The 10,428-nt window shown below is 44.4% G+C and overlaps 2 protein-coding genes across 2 annotated transcripts; one reads left to right on the top strand and one right to left on the bottom strand.

Moving 5' to 3' along the window:
• Window positions 1-2,722: 2,722 nt before the first annotated feature.
• sybl1 (synaptobrevin-like 1) lies at window positions 2,723-6,288 on the bottom strand. Its single transcript, XM_076143457.1, has 8 exons — window positions 6,151-6,288; window positions 5,540-5,721; window positions 5,066-5,123; window positions 4,593-4,730; window positions 4,316-4,406; window positions 4,025-4,092; window positions 3,834-3,926; window positions 2,723-3,679 (listed from the first exon to the last, which is right to left on the bottom strand). Exons 2-8 carry the CDS (start codon window positions 5,683-5,685, stop codon window positions 3,614-3,616), a joined length of 660 nt encoding a protein of 219 aa, XP_075999572.1. The 5' UTR covers window positions 5,686-5,721; window positions 6,151-6,288; the 3' UTR covers window positions 2,723-3,613.
• Window positions 6,289-6,853: 565 nt separating this feature from the next.
• On the top strand, window positions 6,854-10,174 carry polr1d (RNA polymerase I and III subunit D). The gene is made up of 5 exons (XM_076143460.1): window positions 6,854-6,942; window positions 7,480-7,577; window positions 8,021-8,097; window positions 9,351-9,433; window positions 9,900-10,174. The coding sequence occupies exons 1-5, from the start codon at window positions 6,904-6,906 to the stop codon at window positions 9,945-9,947; spliced, it is 345 nt and encodes a 114-aa protein (XP_075999575.1). The 5' UTR covers window positions 6,854-6,903; the 3' UTR covers window positions 9,948-10,174.
• Window positions 10,175-10,428: the final 254 nt, after the last annotated feature.

Here is a 10,428-nt window from a genome sequence, read left to right as displayed (position 1 = left end):
ATTCACTGTTGCTAAGCAGCCAAGGACCTCTTTTATGAGGGAATGGATCGGGCTGTTTTTTGGTAAGGGACTGAATGAAAAGAGGACTCCAATTACAACTGGCCTGAGTGCCGGGGAATGTTGTATTGTGAGGTTTCAGCAGACAAGTCCAGCCAGGGTTTGCATAGAAACTCACTTCAGATCGGTGAAGAGATCCACCAGTTAGTTCAGTTAAATATTACGTTTTCCAGAGTCTCAGTCTGATGACAGAGCCTTGTGTTGAACGTAAACAGCTTGACAGTTGATCCTGACACTACAGCAGCGGTGTGACACCAGAGTCTAAGACACCTAAGACCCACGCTATTTCTGCCTAATCTATACATGACCCCTGACCCTGGGAACCACAGCCTAATCTAGACAAGTGGCAAGATGTAAATAACTGACAGAGCAGACAACATGTTTTGCTTCAAGCTGTCAAATTACATTACATTACATTACGATCATTTGGCAGACGCGTTTATCCAAAGCGACTTACATTACATTACCACCCTTCGCAGAGGGGGGAGCATTTGAGGGTTCGGTACCTTGCTCAGGGGCACCTCGGCAGGGGCTCGAACCGGCGACCCTCCGGTTCCCAAGCGGAAGCACTACCCACTGAGCCACTGCCTCCCTTCCCTCCCAAACAATCTAACCTGCCAAAGAAGTTTTGAACATTCATCAAAACCTTGAATTAATTTGAAGAAATTCAAATTAAATAAATAGTAAAAACTTATAAACTTCAAATTGCTAAACTGTGACTAAATTAGCTCTGCTCATGTTTGGGGAAATTCCCTTTTTGTCCCTGCCTTTGTCTTCTCCATTATGTATTTAAAACAATCTCACAGTAGACTTGAGAACAATGCTCCCATCTATCTGGCACCGCCCCAGGCATCAAGCACAAAGCCTGCTGTGACCTAGCCGGGCCTTTGCATGGGTGACTAGAGACGCTGGTATCGCTCAGCTCAGTTATGTCCCAAACTGGACAGCGGGGCGGCAGGTCATGCTGGAGGATTCCAGGACGACATACCACAGGGACAAGGCCGTCCTCTGTAAAGCACAGGGGACAGAACCCCAGCAGTGCGTACGGGCGGATGAATGGCACGCCACTGTCTTTCCACTGTCGGAATATGAGAGCGTCCGCGGTTTGTGGTACAAATGTCAACGACCGGAAAGACTGTGCCATCTAGTGACAAACACAGGCACTTCAGAAAGGTCAGCAACTGGACCCTGAATGCCTCCTTTAACAAATGACTGTAAACAATGATGAACACACTGAATACACATCACTGAGGCAGCTACAGAGGGATCAGTGCAGCAATGACGATGTGAAATAGCTTTTACTTTCCCTCCAACATCAATTCTACTCTATGGTTACTTTTGAAGCAGTACTGGTTTGTGCTGTATTGTATTATTCTGTATAAATCACAGAAGAGAAAGCATGAAACATAAGGAGTTCAACCAGTAAAGGCACATCAGGGCCCACAGTCAACCAGACAGAAGCTACTACAGTTTAAGACACAAACTCACATGAATGGAGTCTGGATGAGTGTTTTCAGTCTGTGGGCCTCTTACGCCCGATTATCTCACTCACACACACACATGACAGATTATCACTGTGTCAGTTCCGCCTACACACAGACACTCACATCTATTATTAGATCAGGAGTAAATATAGGATGAAGATAGAAATAGAGTAAAGCTGAATACCATGGAGTCCAAACAAACAACTGGATTAGCTCCTTCACTGGAGTTTGAGCCATAGGTGAAGTTAGATGAGCCGGTAGATACAAGAGAGACAAAGAAGAATTACATGGCTGACGTCACTTTACTACAGTGACGTCATTGTTAGTTCGATGATATCACTATTGTTTTCAGTAGCTTTCCACTCTGATATTGTTGTAAGCAGGGAACAACAGTTTTGTTGGCGCACATTTGACGTTGTAATTGCGTGTTTTTTAATTAAACAATATAACTTTAAGTCACCGAGTCCCGTTAACGTGACAAACGGTACTTAGATTATATTAAAATGTTTGAATATAAGCCGCATCCAATGCTCACAGGCGGCAGGTTACCACTGGATGGTAGCAGAGTTCCATCAGTGTTCCAACCGGCAAAATGACAAACTAAACAGTTAAATTAGCGACATGATGTAAATGAGGCCACACAATTAACTGTTACAACAAGCTAACCAGCTAGCACACCTGTTTACAAACTACCACCAAATTCAGACGCTACAAAGTTGTGTTTTACAAGTCAAGGGAAGAATCACGTTTGATAATGCGTCAATGATAACCTTGATAAAGTAAATTAGATAATTCTACACATTTGCAGTAATAAAGACGTGTTTATGTGCCGAAACATCCATCAACAAGACTCACCGGCCCGAGCGTGACAGGCGGCAGCGCGCGCGTGTCCCTGATGACTGATGGCCTCCACCTGCTGCGTCCCCGCGTGCTTCACAGCGTTAAAACCCAAAGTGAACGGATCAACCGCGCCTCCGCCCGCGCCTCGGCCGCATTATGCCACACAACGCTGATCCCGTCTGAACTTTGACCCCTTTGGATGCTTCATGACGAAATTGTAACTATTTATAACTTCTGTTTGTGTATTAAACAGCGCCCGAGGGCAAACTAGGTTCATAAGCTCAACAACACACAAAGTGAAACAGTAACAAAGTAATAAGTTAACCTTTGTTTTCCTGCAGTAGAGATGAACCACTTGATCCAATGAGATTTTATTATTTCAAATCTGGATGTACAGTAATTAAATAATTACATGATTATAAACAATATGATGGTTGGAAGGAAACATATGTACAAAAAAGTGCATTGTGTAACATAAAACACATCGAGCACATTAAGACATCTGAGAGAAGCAAACGTGAAAGAATCCCATCAGACCCTAGTTAGGACAAGATAGACCAAAGTCAAGCTTCATTTGAAAGAAACATTGTATCAACAATTATCAAATGTGCTGTCTTTAATTGAATGATCTCGTATTTTTACAACACCTGTTGTAGAAGACACTACTGTGCTTGACGATAAAACTTAAAAGATAAACACATAATCACATTCTGGGTTTGTCCTTTATCTCATTGGTGAGAAATACACTGCGTTAGTTTTGTTTTCAGAGATTAAACTATAGGCTACACTGCTGCACTGCTGGAGCCTTTACTGATGCAGGTCCTACATGTCTGTTTAGATTCCCTCTGACTGGTAAAGGAAAAGCAAGACAGTAACAAAGGTCAAATATTCACAATCTCAGTGGTTCATTCTGATATAATTTGACACGATTTCATGGCCGGGTGCAGTGGGACAGTATCGTGATCTGATACAGGAAGAGAGTGGATGAGCGTATCAGACTAGTATGGCTGCTGTCTGTTAGTGTGGGTATGAGGTGGGACCCCCCCCAGTCCAGAAGGCAAGTCAATGTCCGAGAAGGAGGTGAGATAGGAAACAAGGAGGAGCAGTGTGTCATGTTTAAGCTAGAGTGAAGAAAGATGTGTTTCTTTCCCACTGGGTCCACTGGCAAACCGGTGAAAAGGTGTGTCTCCTTTTCTGCCTCTTTCCCTTTATCTTGCTCTTTTTTTTCTACTTTATTTGACACATGAGGGCCAGTTCAGACCTCCACAGGCAGCGGAGACGATGATGTAAAGCAGCACCTGGAGAGAAAGGCACAGTGACGGAATTAAGAAAGGGTAAATCCTCACAAGAATTCAAAAGGCAGCAAGATGGAAAGTGCAGATAGCTAACAGAGGCCTCAATACTCGAATTCCTGTCTCACTGATACAACAAAGTACTTGTGTTCAGACTCACCAGGCACACCAGCGCAATGACCAGAGTCAGCTTGAGGTTCTTCATACACATGGCTCGTGCGAGGTTGCGACTCGTGGTCTTAAATGTGACCGACTGGAGGAAGAAAGAGAGGAATTTAGTGACAGCTTTATGTTACGGACTCACGTATGAAAGTAGACTGAAGAGGGCCAAACAGTGGAATATGAACTCACTGAATCAACCAGATTTTCAGTCTTGTCAATTAACAACTCCAGCTTCTCTCCTCTCTGAGCTACCAAATCTGTCAGAAGGACATAAAAGGTTAAGAAACATCAAATACACAAGAGCTTTAAAAGCGTTTTGATTGGCCAGGAATTTTAAACTGGTGAAGTGAACAGTTTTGAAATGTTGCTTATTTGACCTTTATTGGTGTTTAGTTTTGCACCACTTCACTCCTTGAAACAGAAACACGTGCTCTGCTTGCTCGTCCCTACACGTGAGGAGATTCAGACAGAGAGGCTCACCTATGTTGCGCACCATAATCCCCTTCAGGTCATCCACTTGCATCTGAGTTTCAGTCAGACGATCTGATCCACGTGGGTCTGAGTGGTGTTTCTATGTCCAGGCAACGACAGAGAGAAGAAGAAAAGAAAGACATAAGTGTGTGGTCTCTACGTCGGTAACTCTGTGATGTTGGCCTCAGCAAATCCTTTCATCTTCAGCGAGATGTCGAAGCTTCCCTAAAGCAAAACCATCACAAGCAGCTTCTGTTCAGGATGCACCCATTGCTGTCATACTCACCATCTGAGCTGCCAGCGTAGAGGAGAACTCACTGTTCATGGCGTAGGGGAGAGCCGTCTGTGCGCGTGACCCATAGGTTGTCTGGAAGCGCTTCTTGACTTCACTGAGGAAGCTGAACGCACGCGACCTCTCAAAGTCCTGCATGCAAAGAGAGCAAGGCAGCGGCTAAAAGGTACGGCTGTATAGATGTTTAAGGTTCAAGAACCTGAAAACTTTGAAAACTGAATGAAATTTACATCTTTCTGTCCCTGAAGTCCCTTTCTTGATCAGCTCAGTATATATTTCAACGAATTTCAAGTGAGTACATGTAAATTATTTTATTCAAATACAGAGCTTGCAGTCTTGTTTAAACAATAACAATATAACATCAATCATTTCTTAAGCCCTTCATGACGTACAGGTGACCAGTCAGCCCTGCACAGACTGAGACAGATACTGCGTGTGTGTGTGTGTGTGAGCTCATCAATACTTACATCATCAGTGATGCACAGGTAGATGATTCTGTCATGGCAGATGTAATGAAAGAGATAGCTGAAATGACAAGAGGGAAGCTGTCAGTGCAACCACAACAATGCTGAAACAGGAAAGTGTTGGCATGGCACACCTGAGGCAGTAGAAACAGGAACGCACTCAGTAAGCACAAAGCACATCTCTCACTCCAACACCCACAACATACATATCTGTGTACATCTGACTTTTAAAATCTGACACAATCAGCCTGAGTGGTGATCTATAGAATATGACTTAAACACTACAAAGTTGACCATCATTTCCTTGGCCCAACACTCACCTTTCCACATAATTTCATACAAAATACGTCAATAACCTTAGGAGTTATCACACTACACGCAAACATAAGAGGAAACTAAACTTTCTTGAGCTACTTTCCCACTCAGTATCTGCCGTAGTGGCCGTTGTGTGATGATGCAGGTCCGTGTTGATCCTACCTGCCGTGACTGTAGGTTAGTTTGTTGTTCTCTGAAGGAATTTTGGCTAAAATCTGTTCCGTCACTTCCAGGAAGTTGCCACCACACCAGGCGTGTTTGGCTAAAATGGTGGTTCCACGGGCCACCACAGCAAAGAGGATTGCCATGGTAACTGTTGGGGTCTCAGCTCGCTATAGGACTCACTGAGGACACAAGGACAGAAGGAGAGGATGGCGTTAGACTGGCCGCAGTGCTGGTTATGTTGGGAAAGATGGCAGTAACAGAGAATGATGGACAAACACACGTACACACAGAGAGAGGGAGACAGCGGTGGAGGGTATATATATATAATATATATATTATATATATAACGTATAATATATATGTTTCAACTGAACAAGACAGCGAGAAACACGGGGATCCCTTTGTCCACAGCTGAAGATTTACGCGAAATGAAAACGAAAGCTGCACTTCACTCACAGTCAGCTGACACTGGCTTGAAAACAACAAGCTAGCTAATAACGTTACCAGAGCATACTCATGTCCCTGCCTACGACTTTATACAAATGTCGTTTCTGGCAAGATGTGGCGCTCAGGCACTTTATGACGACAGGCGACGATTGATCAAATACCTCAATGTGCAAAAGTTGATCAAAGCGTTTCATTTAGAGCAATTTCCAACATCTGAAAAGACTTGAGCTGCTAGCAAGCTAGCTAATCCCTTTCGAGTGACTTCCTTTTGCGGCTGGTCAGGCCCCTGACTGGGGGAATCACGCGCGCCCTCCTGCTGGGAGATGTAGTCCACATGACCGTCTCCACCCCGCAGAGGAGGAGCTGCTGGACTACAGACACGAGCTTCCGGGATATCTGTGCTGTCGTCACATGTTTTCATATGTACGTCATGTCACGGCCACGGTCAGTGTTACGTGGGCTATTAAAACCCTCAACTGGGTCTCACAGACGACAAACCTCATATCAGCACTTGACAAATCGCATTTATCGATATCGACTGTGGACTCGTTGATTTGATAGCATTAGTATCAATGTAAGTCAGCTCATGTATCGATGTGTATGTATTGCGATAAAACGTACATATAACATGTTATGACATTGCATGTATTGTACAATGTATTTGTTTACGTTTAGGATGTATTTTACTGCTGCAATGAAATACTTATTTAAAAGAAATGTAACTAATGTAGGGATATAAGTATAGGTTATTTGAAACCAGATTATGTGGTAATACGTAGTTAATATGAATTATTATATGCCAAAATCCCACTTTGAATTCTTGTTTCTGCCGGACAACTCTATGCCCCGCCTATCGCCTGTTAGACAAAATTCAGGGCCGTGGCCGGACGGAAGTGGCGTTCAGAGTGTGAAGCATGGCCGCGGAAAGCGAGAAGAAACCGGTGCTGCAGATGGTGAGAAGCTAAAGCAGCTCTATGTACTGTTCTTCTTCACTACATAGCTGCGGTGTTTCAAACTGCATTTTGTCAGAAAAGACTCGCCGGAAGTAGCGGATGTACGCGCTGTAACTGTGTACTAACTCCTTCTCACGTGGGTTGCAGTGAGAAGCCGGGAGTCTCGACCCCAAACACAACACACACCTAAGGTTCTATTCGGGTTTACGACCTTAGGTACACGCGTTTCCTTTTATTAACGACTGTAAAGATTGGATTAACGTAAATGTACGTATCTGGATTAAGAGCTGTTTTCCCGAACCAGTAGCGAACTCACTTTCACCCAGTAGAGGGCGGCAGGGAGCAGCAGGAGAGCCTTACAGTGTACTTACAGATGTGTATGTGGTAATATGGTGTATATTGATAATGTAAAGCTAAATTTCTTAGTTCTTTATCAGGGTGATTGATTTTCCTCTTATTCCATATCTATGAAGGTTTCCATGGATACTGTCATGTACTTGAATGCGGTTGAAGGTGACCGGAGTTGTTGTGTTTCAGATCCAGGCCGATGGGGGCGACGAGGGCTGTGTAACTTTCGTTCTGCATGAAGAAGACCACACGCTGGGAAACTCGCTTAGATATATGATCATGAAGAAGTGAGTGGAACCAGAGTGCAGTGACCCATAATCCCACCAAAGAGCCTGACCTGCTCTACTCTGACCTCAAACATCTCACTTTGTACTAAATAAACGTGTCAAGTACATAACTGGAACAGTCTGTTATGTTCCATAAATCTTGTAGAAGAATTTTGTTAGCAAAGTTATAAAGACATGACATGTGGGCTGAGCGAACCAGACAGAACCAGAAAGACAGAGAAGTGCTGCATGACAAAGGTGTAGGGAGACAAGCTCATCAGTTCTGTCATGGCAGGAATCCTCAGACCTGTCTGTCCCTCCAGCAGTCTCACGCTCCCCTTGATCTCTCGTGTTCCTGATGTTTTTGCTCCATGTGATCTGAGCTTGTCTACTGAAAGATCAAACTGACCGGCCTCCATCTTAAACAAACACTGTGTCTCTGCTGTGCTTCTGTTCTCCATCAGTGTTGATGTGGACTTCTGTGGCTACACCATCACTCATCCCTCTGAGAGCAAGATCAACTTCCGCATTCAGACACGAGGTAAGAAGCACACCAGCACACACACACACACACACACACACACACACACACACACACACACACACACACACACACACACACACACACACACACACACACACACACACACACACTCTGACACTCACTGCCTGGGGAAGCTTCTTTGAAATATCAGCTTTTCTGGCTACTTGTGAGAAAAAGTAGCTTACTACATTGGAGCTACTTCAAGGGCTTACATACAGTGCTTACAGTGTCGGGTCGTTTATGTCTGTGTGTGTACGTCTGTGGGACAACCAAACATTACGATGTCTGTGTGGTAAAGTCAACATTTTGATTGGAGTCTGGTACATTCACTTTATCCACTCAGAAGTAAACACACACACACACACACACACACTCCCAGAGTCTACTTGATGTGTCAGCTGCTGCGGCTGAAGTGCCACGAGTTTTTATCTGCTGTGATAACAGAAAACAAACAAGCAGGCAGACAGAAAACAAGTTGTGTTTGTGTTTGATGCCTCCACGATCTTTGTTCACTCCTCAGTCACAGAGAGGAACCTTAGTCTCAGGAGACCTCAGGACAAAGACACGACCCCACTCCACCTTCATCTGTTCAGCATTGTGTTTGCATCGTAGTATTGTAGTTTGTTTTGCCCCTCACAACAAAGCAGAGCCTTAAGCGATGTCATGATATTGTCACCATCCCTCCATCACATGAAGACGGAAAAAGAAAAAGACCAGGAGAGATCCCACATCTGAGAGAGGAGCCAGGCTGGAGTTTACCATGTGGACCAGCCACAGCCCTCCAGGGAGAAGATCCACTGATTGGAACAAAGTCAAGTTCAAGCTTTTAAGAAGAAAGAAGAAGAAGAAAGCCCTTTGTTGTCATTGTACCAGTAGAATGACACGATAGAAGCTTCAGCTGTAACACAGTGCACGTTTAAAAAATACAAACCAAACAGCAGGAATCCCACAGACACACCAGCAATGAATCACATCAATCAGTCAACATGCTCAGAAATGATTTCACTTAATGCAAAATAAAGTTACAAAGTCACACAAAACCATTTAAGCATAGAGCATCAAAACTGTGGGTGCAGACAAAACAACAAAGGTCCCTGAGGTCAAACATGGAGAGGACGTGGACGCTTCACTTCCCTTTACTTCACTTCCCTCTCTCTCTCTCTCTCTCTCTCATTGCACAGCTCTTGTAGTCTCTTGGCCTTGTTGGTAGTGTAACATGCTTGTGCTCTGGCATCTGTTGTGTATTTCAGGAGGGATTCCAGCCACAGAGCCTCTGCGTCGAGGCCTGAACGAGCTCACCGAGGTCTGCCAGCACGTTCTCAACACCTTTGAGGTAAACTGGCCCTTTCAATCGCAATAAACGTCTAAGATGCATCGACCAATGTGCAAACCGTGAGCGTTTACACACACAGCCGGGGGGAACGGGACATGGAGGCTGTTGTACAAAAGTTTCTGTTGTGTTTGAGAGGTGTTTTGGTTTTCTGATTCCCTTTGCCTGTAATTCAATTTGCGACTTCAAACTGCTCAGAAATGTCTGCGCCGTGCTGAGGTGATCTCTCCACAGGGGCCTCGGCTTTGAACTCTCCACAGAGGAAGGAAAGCACAAAACAGAAACGGTGAACCTTCCCACTGGGGGCCGTGGAAATGTCACGGCTGTCAGAGGAACATCCGTCTCTTTGGCCACACCCGTAAACTGAGGGAGGTCGTGACCTTCAGGCGGGACAAAGTGCTGGACTGTAGGCCTTTCTGTGCGACACTGTGACACTGAATCTGTGTGTGTGTGTGTGTTCTCGTTTCAGGCAAGAGTAAACGAGTTTAAGGAGAGCCAGGAGCAACCCATGGAGTGATGGCCATCGCTCAGCTTACACACACACACACACACACACACACACAGATGACTCGCCTCTCTCTTATTAGATGTTCATATTGAAACATTTGTACAGTTTATTTTGTATTACGTAAGAATTGATTGATTGTACTGGATGATAAATGCTCCTCCGTTTTGTTTTCATCATTCCTGAAATGTTGGAATGAGAAACAAATTTGAGACATTAAACATTAACAACAACAAAGCCCTTCACTTCCTTTTCTTCCCCCGTGGATTTCACACTTTTACAATCTGATCGTTGCTCTCTATCTCCATCAGACTCTTCCACTATGAGTTTTCCCCGTGTTTTGGCCGGTGGAAGGTTCTAGGTCCTTATTAGTGGAGGAATGCGGTGCTGGAAACTTCATGTGGTGCCAAGAAGACGGAATGAGGTGATAGAAGCGTAAATAATGAGGTTAAAGTTACTTGAGGTTAATCATATCCCGCTGTCAGTCACATGT

Source organism: Genypterus blacodes, unplaced genomic scaffold (genome assembly GCF_046128005.1).
Source record: "Genypterus blacodes isolate CSIRO-AG114 ecotype Tasmania unplaced genomic scaffold, CSIRO-AGI_Gbla_v1 ptg000024l_1, whole genome shotgun sequence".
Taxonomy (NCBI): Eukaryota; Metazoa; Chordata; class Actinopteri; order Ophidiiformes; family Ophidiidae; genus Genypterus; species Genypterus blacodes.
This window is presented reverse-complemented; position numbering and strand designations above follow the sequence as displayed.

Excerpts from the sequence above, each read along its gene's own strand:
- sybl1 (XM_076143457.1), bottom strand. The coding sequence starts at position 5,685 with ATGGCAATCCTCTTTGCTGTGGTGGCCCGTGGAACCACCATTTTAGCC. Across the intron at positions 4,731-5,065 it reads ACCTGTGCATCACTGATGAT|GACTTTGAGAGGTCGCGTGC; the intron begins GTAAGTATTGAT and ends CTTTGCATGCAG. Across the intron at positions 3,680-3,833 it reads TCATTGCGCTGGTGTGCCTG|GTGCTGCTTTACATCATCGT; the intron begins GTGAGTCTGAAC and ends CTTTCTCTCCAG.
- polr1d (XM_076143460.1), top strand. The coding sequence starts at position 6,904 with ATGGCCGCGGAAAGCGAGAAGAAACCGGTGCTGCAGATG. Across the intron at positions 6,943-7,479 it reads AGAAACCGGTGCTGCAGATG|ATCCAGGCCGATGGGGGCGA; the intron begins GTGAGAAGCTAA and ends GTTGTGTTTCAG. Across the intron at positions 7,578-8,020 it reads AGATATATGATCATGAAGAA|TGTTGATGTGGACTTCTGTG; the intron begins GTGAGTGGAACC and ends GTTCTCCATCAG.